The following is a 15,418-nucleotide window of genomic DNA, read 5'->3' on the forward strand; positions in this document are numbered from 1 at the left end:
GCTGAGAGGCTTATTCGCGCGAGTCCGAACCAGCGCGCCATCCGCGAGGGGTAGCAGCTTCCGGGGTCCGGACTGCCCCGTCCTCGCCCCTGACGGCCCCAGCCCCTCACGTCCGATCTGACCGCGAGGCGGGGCCCACGGGTGGCGGGCGGGAAGCGGCCCCCCCACCGGGAATCCCGGAGCCGTTTCCGAACCGGCGGGGTTGAAGGAAAGACGCGCTGGAAAAGGGCGGCTGGTCGTGTCTGCTTTTGTGACGGCCACAGCGACGGTGGGCGGTTTGTAAGCGTGTGGCCGGGTCTGTCGCCGGGCGCGGTGGGCAGGCCGAGGCCCGCGCCCGCCCACGGGCCCGCACGAGGTCCTCCCGGAGGAGCCACCTCTAGCCGGTAGTCAGACACTTGGAGGTATTGAGGAGCAGTTACGCCGAAAGGAACCAGCGGGCTCGTGGGGGCGTTTGGCAAATGAAGGAGCGAAAGATGGACGGGATGGGAAAGACCCTGGGGGGGGGGGGGGGGGGCTTTTCCGGCAGAGGAAACCGGGTTCTTTTACTATGCAGCGTCTCCAGAAAAGACCGCTCAGAATGAAGCCCTGAGAATCGCTTTCCTTGCTGCTTCACAAGGCATTCCTCAGGCCAGTGTGCTCCCCGGGCCTTTCTGGGTGCTCGGGGCGGAGGGGGTGGGGTCAGACTCCGCACTCGACTGCCCCCGAGAAAAACCTGGAAGACCCAGCGTGAGGGGATGAAGCGTTCTTAGTAAATCGAGGTCTGTAGGGTTCCAGGTTATATAATTAACACCTGGGCAACATCTTTCTCTGCTGATGCAACCAGGACGGCTGCTGTCCCAGGGATGGGTTTTAACAGCGCTACAGGATGGGCCCCTTCCTGCCTTTCTGGAGCATCCCTCCCGCCCTGAATCCTGTGTTTCACACCCTCAGGATTGCTTGCTGTTTCTAATTCTGTGCCTCCCTGCATTCCCTGTTACTCCTTGTCTCTCTGATACAGCTTTCCTTCACATTCACTTGACCAAAACCACTTTTATCTCTCAGGACCGATGATATTTGCTGCAAATCTTTCCCCTGATTTCACAAGCAGGACACCTTCTTTGTGTCTAAGGCACTCTCACTGGAATTTTTTGTATTCCACGCCAACCGGAAACAGGAACATGGCTGTACAAGAAAATAATAAAAAACTTAGGTTTATTGAACTTGCTTCAGCAAAGAAATGCACCAGAGGACACATGAGTCTCCTCCAGACAGCAGTGTAATAGAAGGTTCTCTAAGGGGTCTGGGCTGGAGTTAACCATAGATGGTCTTGGCAAGGATGGGTCAGAGTTTGTAACCAGAAGAGTCACTGGAGGGGTCAGTGGTTTTGTCTTGGAGCATGTTCTCTGCACAAGCAGAGCCGCATGTTGAACGCCACAGTTTAGTCCTGTTTTTCTGTTCAGGTGTCGTAAGAAGCTAAATTAGCACTGACATTTTAAGTTAGTGCTAGTTGTGGTTCCTTCTCAGAACCCCCCACCCCCCATACCTTCCAGGAGAGCTGCCATCCCATTCCTGGCAAGGGGGGATGGGGCCACCTGGTTGGTTAGATCAGGTTTCTCAACCTCTGCACTGTTGACAATTTGGGCCAGATAATTCTTTGGAGAGAAGAGAGAAAGGAGCTTTCCTGCACATTGTAGGGTGTTGAGCAGCAGCCCACCTACTCATGGCCACACCCTGAGCCTGGGGCTGAGGCCCACTTCCAGCGGTGCTGCCTTCCCAGTTGCTTGCTCTTAAGTCATTTGGGCCAGGAGGACCGTCCCAGCGGTTAGACGCCACAGTCGGTCTCTTGAGGCCTTCTGTGTCAGCAGCTGGACCCAAAGGCATAATATGAGGGTGAAAATAAACATGTTTGCCAGGCAGCAGTGACAAATGCCCTGCGGGGTGCTGATTGCAATGCCACCACTCCTTAAGACGAGTTCTTAACTTTAGCTGCTCATTAGATCATCTGGGAATCTTTGAAATATACTGATGCAGGAGACAGATGCTGGTGCAGTGCCCGGGTTGGGAACTTCCTCTGGAGGAAGGCATGGCAACCCACTCCAGTATTCTTGCCTGGAGAATCCCATGGACAGAGAAGCCTGGCAGGCTACAGTCCATAGGGTCACAAAGAGTGGGACACGACTGAAGTGACTTAGCACACATACTTAACATTGTACTGGGAGGGAATAAACAATACAAAGTAGTATGTAAACAACCTCAGTAACTCACAGGAAATGCTTGAGTGAAACGGATGTTGGAATTCAGAACCTTTCACATGTAAGGAACATTATGCATGACTTTCTATTCCTGTAATGGCAGATTGGGTAATAGACTCACACCCACAGTGGGGACAATGATGAACTCACCACCGAGCCCAGCATGGTGATCAGGATCCAGGAATGACAGAGGCCCGGGAAGATGAGCCCAGGGCTGGGAGCCACTTTTTCCCCAAGTGCATTCACAGGTCTAGAGGAGGAGATTGAGAGGCCAGCCAGTTCAGAGACCCAGCTATAGTACTCCTGAGTCCTGGGAGGTCAGCAATGGTTGCCATGGCACTCATTTACCTGCTTTCCTGTTTCACAGCCTCATCCCTCACACTTGTTCCTGGAATCACATTCCTGAGTAAGTCACATACAAGCCTTTATCGCGGCTCCTTCAGGGCAGGTGAGACCAAGGCAGGAAGAGAGATGAGAATGTGAGAAATTGCAACGTGAGATGTCTGTGTCCTCAGAAAAGAAGAGAGAATAACAAAAACTATATTTAAAGATACAATAAATGACTGAGGTATTTCCAAAACTGATTCAGGTGGACATCAACCCACAGATTCAAGAAGTTCTGTGGAGACCAAGCAAACAAATAGGTTTTATTTGTGAAATGAAATACTGTGAAACCAAAGACAACTGGTGTTCTCAGACCAGAAAAGATTTGTTTGCTTCGTTTCACCCTGTTATGCAGCAGAATTCCCAAACGATGAAGGGAAAACCTCTAACTCGGGTTAGAGGTCAGCATCCTGCCTCCTCCCACCAAAGTCACCGCCTCCCGGAAGGCTTCCAGTGGGCCTGCACCTGCCTCAGCTCTCCCCATTCCAGATAGCATTTCAAAGGCCAACAAGATGCCTTCAAAATTATAAAAGTTAGATACTGATGCTCCCCTAAGCTCTCTCAGGAGGGGTCTGAGCATGGAGGTCAAGGGTGGAGTCAGACAGGCTCCATCCAAACCCAACTCCACCACCTTCCCACCTCCTCTGCCAAGTGGGGACAAGTGTCTATTCAGGAGGCGCCGTGAGGGTGAAGTGGGCTGGGTCGAGCACCTGGCAGGGCCTCCTTCAGCAGCAGAAGTGGTTTTGTTGTTTTTAACTCACATATTTATTTTTGGCCATGCTGGGTCTTCACTGCTACTCTCTGGCTTTCTCTAGTTGCAGCAAGATGGGGCTACTCTTGGTTGCGGTGCACTGGCCTCTCTTGCAGGGCGTGGGCTCTAGGCACTTCACTGGGTGTGTGTGGTGGTGGCATGCGGGCTTAGTTGCTCCACAGCATATGGAATCTTCCTGGGCCAGGGATCAAACCCGTGTTCCCTGCAATGGCAGGCAGAGTCTCTCAACCACTGGACCACCAGGCAAGCCCCGTGGAAGCATTTCCGTAATGACATTGGGTATCTTGAGGACTGGAGGTGAGGGCGAGTCAGTCTGGGAGGACTTGAGTTAATTGCACTCAAGCGGAGGCAGTGGGGTGAGAATTGACACGACCACCCCTGCTCCGCACGTGCAGCCACATGACCTGGGACCAGCACGTATGTCCTGGTGTGCCTGCATCACCTCGGGACCTGCCGTTAGGTCGGTGCCGTGCCGTCACAGCACAGTGGTCTCTGTCCCGCTGGTCCCTGCTCTGCCTCCACGCCATCAGTCATCCATCTCCGCTCTGCTTTCTGCTGTCGGTGGCTCCAAGTCGGTCTTTGTCAGTCTTGACAGAAGAGGTAACGCAGGGAGCAAAGCCTGGGACTGAGCTGAGCAGGACAGTGTGCCCCACTCCGTCCCAGGCAGGCCCTGCTGGAGCGCTCTCTGAGTCCTCTTAGAGGCCAGATTCATCACACAGCCAAGGACTGTGATGCCAGCGTTGCCGAAACTTGGCCTATTTCCCAGCGCCAAGTAGAAACACGGAGACTGTGTTTTGGGTGAAGTAGAAAAGAGTAGCTTTATTGCTTTGCCAGGCAAAGCAGGGCAGAGTGGGCTAATGCCTTCAAGACCAGGTGACGACCCCCCCCCCCCCCCCCCCGGCACCGAGGGAGTAGGGAGGCATTTATAATGTTCAGAGGGCAGGGCAGGATCAGCCCATGGAGAGTTAGGTTGGTTGGCATCAAGGTGGAGTTTCAAGTATCATCAGCCTTCTGGTTTCAACCAGTATAGGGTCTGTGTTCTTGGGATCTGCAGTTTTCAGGCAGAGGGGATCTACTGCCTGTAAAAACAACTTAGGAATGTGTGTCAGATGTTTATCCATATCTTTCAGGGAACTGAGAATTTGGTAGTTCTGCCATCACAGCTCCCTGCCCAAGAGCTATTCTTTGCTTCTACATATTCACATTTCCCAATTGTTAACTCTTGAATCAGCCTTTTACTTCAAAAGACAAGGACACAGAGGCTTGTACGTGGTTTCCCTGGGAATGAAGGTCACAAGCCCCCAGGAGACCAAGATCAGGGTGGCTTCACCAGAAGGGGACGCTGGGCAACTGGACTTGTTAAAAGTCAGCCTGTAACCCTCTCCCACTGCCCTGCCTGGGGCCAGACTGCTGTGGCTGGGACTTCCCAGGCAGCCAGAGGTAGATCCAGGCCTTTCCCTGGTGAGCCACCTTCATAAATTCAGCATCCTCCCAGCCTCCTCCCTGTGCCCGGGGCTCAGGAGGGACATTGTCCCTGGGCCACCGGGCTCCAGCTCTGAGAAGCATTTCTCATCCCCACCTCTCAGGGTGCCCATTCGACGTGTCTTTCTCTGAAGCCTGCCTCTCATCCACTGAAGGAAACAACTCCTATCCATCTCTTGGCGGCAGGGGGGTGGGGAGTGCCGGGGCGGGTGGTACTGCCTGGGTGGGCTTCTGCCCCCTTGAGCTCTGTGCTCTAGATCAGCCCCCATGGCTGACAAGCGGTCTGTGTTATCCAGCCTGGTAGCTCCCAGCCATGTGGCACCTGAGCATTACTGGCTGGTGCCACCAAGGAGCTACATTTTTAGTTTAGTTTTGTTTTTTTAACGTATCTAACTAGACACGTGTAACTAGTGATTGGCCAGCACCAGTGGTCTAGAGACACATTAACCAAGTAACAGCCTAAGATAGGTGAGTTTCCTGGAGTTGCACTTCCTCCAGGAAGACAGTGAATTTTTAAAGTTTTCTCTTTTGAGTGAATGGGTCTCTTCCAGTTTTGTTCCAAGGATTGTATTCAGCAACCAAGAATAGCAATTTTTTTTTAATCAGAAAACGTCACCACAAAAAGAAGAGAATGAACAAAATAAAGCTTTATTTGAACGGCCCTGCAGATCATTTTGAGGCCCTGGTCACTGTCCCAGTTTATAGCGAAGTCATTTCCTAAGTAGTGTCCTGACCATAATGAACTAAGTCCATCGAAACACTACAAGTGCAGGTGTGTGGTTCTGTTAGAGCCGTGCGCTACAGCCAAGGCCACCCATCCTTGCCTGGCCACCCAGCACTGCCACAGCAGGTGTTAAGCAACCCGATGCCCTGTGAACACCTGCAGGGCACCACCCACTGTGGGGCTCAGGGCCAGGTGGGGGCAGCCTTTCCTGTTCTCTGGGACCCAGCTCAGCAGGCCATCCTCCCCTTGATCCACAAGTGGACCCTCGTGTGCTTGGCTATAAATAGACCCTTTGCAGTCTACCAGTCCGCATCATTTTGTTAAGTCCAGAGGACTCAAGGCACATTGGCAAAGAGAAAGACTGGCTCAGAGCAGGGAGGTAGGGCAGTTTGCGGGGACCCAGTTTCAGCTGCATTAGTGAGTCCCCAGCTTCCCTGAAGAGCTCCAAGAGTGGAGCACACCAACCAGCGGCTAAGAGGATCCCAGGCCAGGGGAGGGGAATCATCCCAGACCACAGCCTGCGCAAACACACGCGACCAGAGCCCATCCCCACAGGTGCTTCTAGCAGCTAGGTTTCATCACACACAACCCAAGAGAAGTGGAAACACACCAAAAATAGATGCTGTGGGCTTGAGAGGTTTCAAGATAGCTGTGTTAAGACAGAGGCACAAACATTTCCAACTTACATTTCTAACAGGCCAAACAGTAACCCAAAGTGCACCCTCCAGCCCGCCATGCTTCCCCACGAGCGGAGGCAAAAAAGGAGCTTTTCGTAACTGTTAAGAAGAGTGTGTACAAGTAAAGCACACACAGCACGTGTGTGGGCACCATGTTTCTTCTAAAATATAAAAGTATAAAAATAAAATCTTCACCTTTTGGTTCTAGAAACATCTGGAGGAAACATGACGGCTGTTTGCTCCCAGTCCACCTGAGCGGACACAGGGGCTCCACCTTCCTGTGCTGTCAGGAGGACAGGGGGATGGACTTTTCACCAGGAAACCAGATTCGGGACAAGTGGGAGGAAGCTCGCCCTGGGCAAGGACCTGTCATGGGTCCCCAGGAGGGGAGGCAGGGACTTCAGGCTTCGCAAGGAGGGCAGCCTGGGTTCTGCTAGGGCATTTAGGAACGAGCCAACCCAGGAGCTGTGTTCTAGGAGCACACAGGGGCCTGGCTCGGAGTCTCAGCAGAGCCATCACTTGGCACCCCCCCGCTTGTCTTTGTATTCCTGGTAGGCGCTCAGGATCTCCGTGATGACACGGGGGTCCTCCAGGGTGGTGGTGTCCCCCAGGTCCTGAGCTCGGCCCGTGACGATCTTCCTCAGGAGCCTCCGCATGACTTTTCCAGACCGAGTTTTTGGAAGACGTTTCACTACCTGGCAGGGAAGGCGCAGCATTAGCGTTTGGGTGGTGCTCAGACTCCCAGCCAGTGTCCAGCTGTACTGAGATGAGGGTGTCCTAGAGGAAGACACCCCTCCCCAAGAACCCAATAGGAATGGCTGAGGTGCAGCACCGCCCAGAGAGCGGCGGGGCTGTGGCCTCTGGTTTTATTCTCCAAGCATGCATCCTAAGTCACTTCAGCCATGTTCGACTCTTTGCGACCCCATGGACTGTAGCCCACCAGGCTCCTCTGTCCATGGGATTCTCCAGGCAAGAATATTGGAGGGGGTTGCTGTGCCCTTCTCCAGGGGATCTTCCCGACTTGGGAATTGAACCTGCATCTTTTACATCTCCTGCATTGGCACATGGGTTCTTTATCACTAGCTCCACCCGAGAAGCCCTTGTTCTCCTCCATCTGGACCTAAAGCTGAAATCATCCATTGCCAGGGCGTCAGCTGAACCTCCACCATGGAGGCTGTACCCGTACCTGGTGGAGCTCACTGCCGACACCCATTTCTCCCACCAGTTAAGCTAGGAGGGCTCTCAGGTGACAGCAGAACCAGGTGTTCGAGGGGCACCTTGTCTCCTCCCCTGGCTGGGACCATAGTTGGCTTTTCTAACATAAGAAGAAGGAGCTGCTTGAGAGGAAAATGTCGTCTTGCTCAGTGTTTGAAACTTAGCGTTTGGCATTATCCAACCACAGGCATTCAATGTCAAGGCAATACATGAAGGGCTGCATTTAGGGCCTATAACAGTGGCCGGTACTTAGAAAGAAACTTGTTCACCAACGGGGAGTTCAGATGAAGCTCTGGTCACCAGGCCAACAGTGTGACTCGTACAGCACCAAGTGAGGCTGGGCCCTCCTGCCTCAGAGGCCTAACTCCCAGCGAAAGAAGGTTGTGGGCTGGTGTTGAATGAAGGATTGAAAAGCCAGTGGGGCTGAGAAGGTGGCCCAGTCCTTCCCCAAAACCCACCCCAGGAAAGGCTCCCAGGCAGACTCGGTCAGCATCTCCCCACGAGCCCAGGGACCTCTGGTCCACAGGAGACCCAGGCCTCCCTGTTTACAATCCCTGACTCTCTGTAGCCCAGCCAGGCCTAAGTGCCCAGGCGCTGTCCCCACTGATACTATGTCTCCTCCCCCACTCCAAGGATGCAGCAGCCACCCCCTCGCCCACCTCCTGCTGCCACCCTGTCAATGGTGGGAAGTGGAAAGGAGGCTGAATAGCAGCAGCTCGGTGGCCCCTGAGGAGCATCCACTCACCAGGACCTGATCGGGCACTGCGTACTTGGCGATCTTGTCGGCCACCACCGACCGGAGCTCCTTCACCACCATGTCCACATCACCTGCGTCATCTTTCAACACAACGAAGGCAAAGGCGGCTGGAAGGAGAGCAGAGAGGTTCAGACCACAAACCACCTCCCGGGGCAGCGTGTTTCACACAATCGCCATTAAGTCCAAACGGGTTTTAGATCAGAGGCCGGTGCACCCATGGCAACTGGTCCTTGTAGCTGCCCTCCTGAAGGTGCATTTCCATTTTCATTCAAGGTGGAAGTGACTCCAGCGGCTCCTCTGAGTGCCCCGGGTGGCGGACATGTGTGGAGAGAGAGACCCTGGAGCCATGACTCACCTCTGTCCTTACGCCTGTGACACAGCTGTGACATAGGCTGTCAGAGAGTCACTTTCCACCATGTGTGCCAGGCGAGGAATCACTCCCTGGGTACTAGTCTGTGGACCTGTGTCCAGCCTGTGGGCACCAGACCCGTAGCTATTTAAATGCAACTTCAGTGTAAAATGCAGCTGGGAGCCACTGTGCAGACAGCACAGATGAACGGCTTGGTCGGCAGGAAGCTCTATTGGGCTGCGCTGGTCAACCAATAGTTTAGCATAAACACCAGGTTTTGTTTTCAGTACTCCAGCGAGGATCAGAGGGGCTCCCAGGGGTCTCCTTAACTACGATGTCACATACGGACCCAACTCCATTTCTGTCCGTGTGAGCGGTCACTGTCCCAGCGCCACTTTGGACAGTCTGACCTGCACTGCCCCCTCCCACCGCAGCTCCCTTCACATGCAGCCTCCATATTGCTTGCTGGCCTGCCTGTGCCTGCCCCGAGCCCACACCTGATCAAGGTGCCCACGAACCCCACTGAGCCAATCCAGCTGCCTCTCCCCTCTCCCCAGTCCCCTCCAGCATGCGAGCCCACAGGGCAGGGACTTAGGTCACTCACTAGGTCTGCATCCTAATCACATGAGACCTGGGAGGCTCCCCACTGTCAGGTCAAGTGCAGAGAGAGTGGGGAAAAATACACACCCACAGTTTTTGTTTTTCATGTTTTACAAGTGGACAAATGCTCAAATGTGTTAGAAATCAGGGAAATGCACATAACCATAGCCGATACACAAATTCTCTCCCAGAGCCTGGCAGGAGGCAGGGGAAGCTGGTGGAACGTGGCATGGCCCAAGGGCCCTGAGACACACACGCAAGGACTTGTCCTGTCTCATCCCCTCAACCCGACACCCCCCACCTTGAGTCTCAGCCAGTTGACAAGGGCAACAGCCTCATGGGTGTGTCCTTCCATGGTAACTGAAAATGCTTTTTTAAAACACTTAATAAGTGTTGAGTTTTCCTAAAGGTTGGCTTAGAGACACTGAGTAACTAATAGAAGAACAGCACGAAGACATGGCCGGGAAGCTGGAGACACTGGGACCCCAGGAAGAAGTGTGCCTGGGCTGCTCCAGGCAGAGAGCTCCGTCTATCCTGAAGAGCAACACGGACAGTCGGTCAAGCTAGGCCAGTGTGGCCACTGCCTGCCTGGCATTACAGCGCTCAGATGAGCCTGCTCCTTCCCAGACCCACCGCTTAGAATCCGGCAGGCTTTGAAACAAAGTGTGTCAGTGAGGATCAGTCCTGTCACCGGCTCTGCATCTCTGTGCAGGGGAACCCAGGTCAGACTCCCCCAGTGAGAGTCCGGGCCATCGAGGCGCGCAACCTGCGGGCAGCGAGGGGCACGTGCACACATATCCCTAGCAGGGTGGCCAGGGGGGCCTGTGGACGGAGAGGAAGCTCCCCCGTCGGCTGGGCCAACAGGTCAGGACTGCTCGCCGCGAGTGAGTGTCCCCCAAAGACGGCGGAGCTGCAGCGCTGCAGAATCCGGACTTTTTTCTACCATTGGTGCTGTTCCGCCCCCTCCCCCAAACCTCTGCTTGAGGCAGGGGTGAGCCAGCAGCCTGACCCCAGGGAAAGCCCTGGCCCCGCCCATGAGTCCGCGCCTTCGGGACGCACCTTCTCCCTTGATGTCGTGCGGGTAGCCAATGACAGCAGTCTCGGGCACTGCGGGGTGGTCAGCCTGGGCAGGACAGAACACGCAAAGGTGAGGCACTGACTCGGACTCAGCCCCCAGACCAGCGGCGGCCATGCTCACCATGGCGTCCTCGATCTCCGCCGTCCCCAGCCGGTGGCCACTGATGTTGATAACATCGTCCATGCGCCCAGTGATCTCGTAGTAGCCCTCCTCTGTTCGGTAAGCCCCATCTCCCGTGAAGTAGTAGCCTGCACCACAGCGTGGGAGTCGGCCCCAGCTCCTGGCCAGGACCGGTAGGGCTCCCGTCGTTCCATGAGGGACCCCCTGAACGGGAGGAAGTGCTGAACCCCCCCCCAACAGACCGCCGCCCGGAGACACCCCCCAGGTGCTGCCTGGCTGGTGCCAGTAAAGGGCAGAGCGGCTCCCAGACGGCTGGAGCCTGAACCTGGAAGTAGGAACTGCAAGGAGCCCATTCCAGCTTCCCCAGTAGTGTCTCTGACGGGCTTGCCACTGCTGGACATCAGTTCCCACGGGCACACATGTTTGCGAACTTCCGCCCAACCACATTACACAAGTCAGGAGGACAATAACAGGGGGACAGGGAAGGCCTGGGGCCACCACCGTCATTGCCAGGGTGGCATCCTTGTGCTTCTCCTGGGAGCCCACAGCCTGAGCCCCCAGGAGGACCCCAAGTGGGGCCACTTCCGGCTCAGAGGGAAGGAAAACAGGGACAGTTCACATAACCCCCGGCCCCTCGGAAACAGTTCTGAGACTGTCCAGCAGCAGCAGCAGGGAAAGGCTCACCAGGGTAGGCCTCGAAGTAGGCGTCCAGGAATCGCTGGTGGTCTCCATAGATGGTCCGGGCCATGCCCGGCCAGGCCTGGGACAGGCACAGAGCCCCAGACACATCTCCGCCCTCCAGGATGTTTCCCTGCAGACCCAGGAGACAGGGAGACAGAAGGAGTGACCATCTCCTGTTCTCCAAAATGCCGGGCCCAAGGCAGGAACAGGACAGGCACACCAGAGGGGCTTTCCCCTCTAAGAGGAGACCCTGTGGTGGGAACCTCGTGATGGGGAGAGGGCAGCGGAGGCCAGGGAGGCAGGACAAGCAGTGGGGCTGGGCAGGGTGCGTGCACGGGGTGATTCACCTTCTCATCCATGAGAACGGGAACAATGCCAAATAGGGGCCTCATGGCCATGCAGGGCAGGATCTCTGCCCCCTCCTCTGAGGGCCGCGGAGAGATGCAGATGCCCCCCGTTTCTGCAGGGGATAAGAAGAAACGCTGGTGGGCCTGGGGCTACTGACACGTGCATCCAGACCACATGGGCACCGGGTCGGCACACAAGGGTGCACTCCAGAGAGGGGGGGAGCACCTGCCATCCGGGGCAAGGAAATGGCCCTGGTGACAAAAGGACCTCTGTCTGAGGAGAAACCAGGCTGGAGTGCTGGTCCTTCCACTGTGGAAACCAGGGCACACCAGGGGCAGCCCCAGGAGCTGAGGGCCCCACCTGTGTCATGGGGACATGGGGACAGCGGAAAGGAGGACGGAGGGAAGGAAGTGCTCAGGGCAAGGACCCCAGATGGGGAGAAGAGCGGCCCCGGGTTCTGCCCCTGGGCATTTCTCTGGATCCATCAGCCTGCAGGGGAAGGCCCACCGGGGCTCTGCTGCAGGGAACACCCAGGGCCTTTCTGAACCATGAGGCCTGCACCACTGGGAACATCTCTTTCTGGCTTCTTGAAGGATGAGACTTCAGCCACTTCAGTGAGGGTCTCTTGGCCCCCAAATCCTGATAAGGCAGACACCCCAGAGGAGAGGGGCAATTCAAAGCAAAACAATGGAAATAAAACTTCTTTTCCCACTAACATCTAATCCTAGACTCAAGGTCCCTTAAATGGCAGACCCCAGGCTGGGCTGTGCCAGGTTCAGGAGGTGGGCCGCCATAGACAGGACCCTTGTGGGCTCCTGTGTCTCCCCCTCCGCGCCCACCCAAGCCCCACCTTACAGACGAGGAAAGGAGGCCTGGGGAAGCCTTCACACCCATGTGTCAGAGCTGCAGAGCAGCAGCAGCCCCGAGCTCCTCTCCCAAATGCCAGGCACCCGTGGCGCTGAGCCTCCCCCCACGGACAGGCTCACCTGTCTGCCACCAGGTGTCTACCAGCGTGCACCGGCCGTCCCCCACCACCCTGTGCAGCCACTCCCAGGCCTCGTGATTGATCGGCTCTCCCACTGCAACCACACGAGACAGAAGTGTTAAGAGACTCAACAGGGCTGGAACCAAAGGAGCGAATTTCATGAGGAAAACAGCTCTGTTAGTTGTCCTGAAAGGCACATGGGAGACTTGAGAAAGCAGTGAGATCATCCTATTTATGGCCATTGAAGAATAAAAATGACAGTAAGATATTTTCACCATCAGAGGGTCAAAAACTAAGAGGCTGGCAAGAGTGTGGAGGAAACACCAGCACATACACCACCTGAGTACAGCTTGGGAGCGACGCAGACATTTCTGTTCCTGTTTATGGTCATCCTAACTGGGGATCGAATCCATGCCCCTGCAGTGGAGGCTCAGAGTCCTAACTACAGGACTGCTAGGGAAGTCCCTCTCTTCCTGTTTAGAAATGACACTCCTGCTGCAACTACTTTAGGCACGTGCTGCTGGCAAAACCCAGTAAAGCCACACACACTCGTTCTGTGATGAGAAGGCCACTCCCAGCACCCAGCCCCAGAAGGAGACATGGACGAGGGTGTTCCTGCAGCCTGGAGCTAAAAAGGGTCCGTGGAGCAGAGAACGGCAAAGTGAATCATGGCACTTTCCTGATGGACCAGCACCAGCCAAAGCACGGAGCTGTCCCAGCGCAGGAGCCACCATGCTGATCACCCCTCTGCTGGGGTGGCCACGCGTCGAGGTACAGGGAAGTCGTTCTGGTTCACATGCCATTTAACTTGGACTTAGGCTGACGACAACAGCCTGTCAAACAGACCCTATAATCTGCCTTAGTCATTAAAGAAAAGGGAAAAGGGCACACCGACCAAAAGTTTAGGAGATAGAGATAAATGCCCCCTGCCTGGAATACCGACGCTGGGACTCCTTTGATGATAAGACTCTTCTCCCAGGGCCACGGCTGTACTGACTCTCTGTGTACGTGCTGATGGGCTTCTTTGGAACCTTGAAGGCATGTATCCCTGACTTGTTTGATGTACTTTTTTCTGATAAGACACAGAATTGCTAAAAACCATACTTCTCTGGAACAGCTCCTCAGAGCTATCCTCCTCAGCTTGGCTTGAATAAACTCTCTTCTATTCTTATTAGTCGCTCGCCAAGAGTCAGACATGACTGAGCAACTAAACAACAATTTTTATAATACACTGGTTACTGATTATTTTCCTCAACAATACCCTGGTCTCAGAACACCCCACAGGGCCCTGCTGTTGGTACTGGTCATGCAGCTGAGCTGCCCCCTGTTACAGAGGCCCGGCTAGCCTGTGAGGGCTCCCTGGAGCAGGGGGTTTCGGCACACTCCTGGTCCCAGAGAGTGGCTCTGGTCATGGGCTTTAGGGAGTGAGGCCCACAGGAGTCTGCCAGGCCTGGGGGACACACAGACCCTCAAGCAGCATCTCCCTCATTACCTGGTCCTGCTTCCTTAGCAACTCAATCCCCTAAGGGAGAACAGGCCTAAACCCTTCCCCCTCCCAGGACCACCTCAACTCAAAGTCACCTAGGTCACCTTTCCAAACTGCCCTCATGTGACCTGGCAACATGGATCCAAATTATCATACAAGTGAAGGTAACCTCTGATCTCGAAACACTGTCCCTGCCTGGAGACACGCACCCAAGGGCAGAATGGCACAGATGCCAGTGCTGGGAACAGAGCAGGTAAAATCCCGGGTAGCTGTGGGAAACTAGCCCGGGCCTGACCTTCCCACACTGCTGAGTTTTCATAATGAAGACAGAGCACAGACAAGGTCGCAGTGCTGAGCTCCAGTCCCTCCACGGCTGTGGGCTCCAGGAAAGGGCTTCCAGGGAGGACATCTGCTTTCTACTGAATGTGGCCACGTCAAGTGGACTCAGCGCAGACACGGCCATTGTGATGAAGCATCGAGAAGCCTGCGGGGCTCTGACACACACGTGCCTGCAGCTGCTCACCTGAGCCCAGGGTCCGCAGAGAGGAGCGGTCGTACTTCTTCACCCAGGAGTCCTCGAACTTCAGCAGCAGCCGGTAGGCCGTCGGAGCGCCATAGAACTGATTGATCTTCAGCCTCTGCACCGTCTCCCAGTACCGACCTATGAGAGGCCCCGGGTCATGTCACCTCCGTGAGCCTCACTCAGAGCTAACCCATGTTACCATGTGCTGGATGTATGCAAACACCTACAGTGTCCACAAAATCCACTGTGCACCACTGCTGGAATGGGAGGGGCTCCCTGAGCACCACCTCCGCACACCCCACATGGGGGACTGGAGCCATCGCCTGGCCCTAGGCACTGACAGCCCACGTCCTGACCCACGTGACACAGCAAGGAAGCGGTCAAAGGGGTGTTACAGTGAGGTAGCACCAATGCAGAACTCACATCCAGGAGAACATAAATGGCCTCCAGAGGTGACCAGTGCTCCCTGGAGCAGCGGTGACACACAGGACACACGGGCCCTATCACCCTCAACTCACTGAGGCCACCTGAGACGTGCCTCCCATCCCTAGCCAGGCCCCCTGCATGTCTTCCAGGAGCACAGCTGGCCTCTGCAGGAGGCTGGAGAGGACCCAGGCAAGGGACCAAAGTTCTGGGCATGGAGCCATCATCGCCATGGACCACCTGGGCAAAAGCCTCGGCACAACTTCCAACATCTGGTCACATTTGAACAGACGCTGGAGGACGCGGTGGCACGAGGGAGGGAGATGCCAGGAGAGCAAGACGGGGGTCATCAAAAGGATGTCACTCCATGGCAGCGGCTCCAGGTCACACTGCCCGAATGGCCCTAAGGACAGGCAGCAGGGGACCCAGGAGGCTTGCCACTGGCCTGGGCTTCGAGGAAGAGCAGGATCCGGTCAGGTGGCCGCAGAGGTGAGAGGGACGTTAGAGTGGGTGGTCTCTTGAAGCCTTCAGAGGTCAGACCCTCTCCACTGCTCGTATGACCCCTCTGCACACCTGGCCCGGA

General features: G+C 55.5%; 1 protein-coding gene across 3 annotated transcripts in view; it reads right to left on the reverse strand.

Annotated features, from left to right (window-relative positions):
* Positions 1 to 5,498: 5,498 nt before the first annotated feature.
* Positions 5,499 to 15,418, reverse strand: part of ACSS1 (acyl-CoA synthetase short chain family member 1) — a 43,356-nt gene continuing 33,436 nt past the window's right edge. The window contains exons 7-14 of one of the 3 annotated variants that reach the window (XM_061126501.1): positions 14,413 to 14,550; positions 12,405 to 12,497; positions 11,418 to 11,530; positions 11,074 to 11,200; positions 10,390 to 10,517; positions 10,251 to 10,314; positions 8,231 to 8,349; positions 5,499 to 6,965 (exon numbers count right to left, since the gene is read on the reverse strand). In XM_061126501.1, coding sequence (XP_060982484.1) covers positions 6,786 to 6,965; positions 8,231 to 8,349; positions 10,251 to 10,314; positions 10,390 to 10,517; positions 11,074 to 11,200; positions 11,418 to 11,530; positions 12,405 to 12,497; positions 14,413 to 14,550 — 962 coding nt within the window. In that variant the 3' untranslated portion in view covers positions 5,499 to 6,785. Of the gene's footprint in view, positions 6,966 to 8,230; positions 8,350 to 10,250; positions 10,315 to 10,389; positions 10,594 to 11,073; positions 11,201 to 11,417; positions 11,531 to 12,404; positions 12,498 to 14,412; positions 14,551 to 15,418 lie in introns of those variants that run through there. The other 2 variants (XM_061126502.1, XR_009690057.1) reach the window with 2 other exon arrangements.

This window comes from Dama dama, chromosome 23 (genome assembly GCF_033118175.1).
Source record: "Dama dama isolate Ldn47 chromosome 23, ASM3311817v1, whole genome shotgun sequence".
NCBI classification, from domain to species: Eukaryota; Metazoa; Chordata; class Mammalia; order Artiodactyla; family Cervidae; genus Dama; species Dama dama.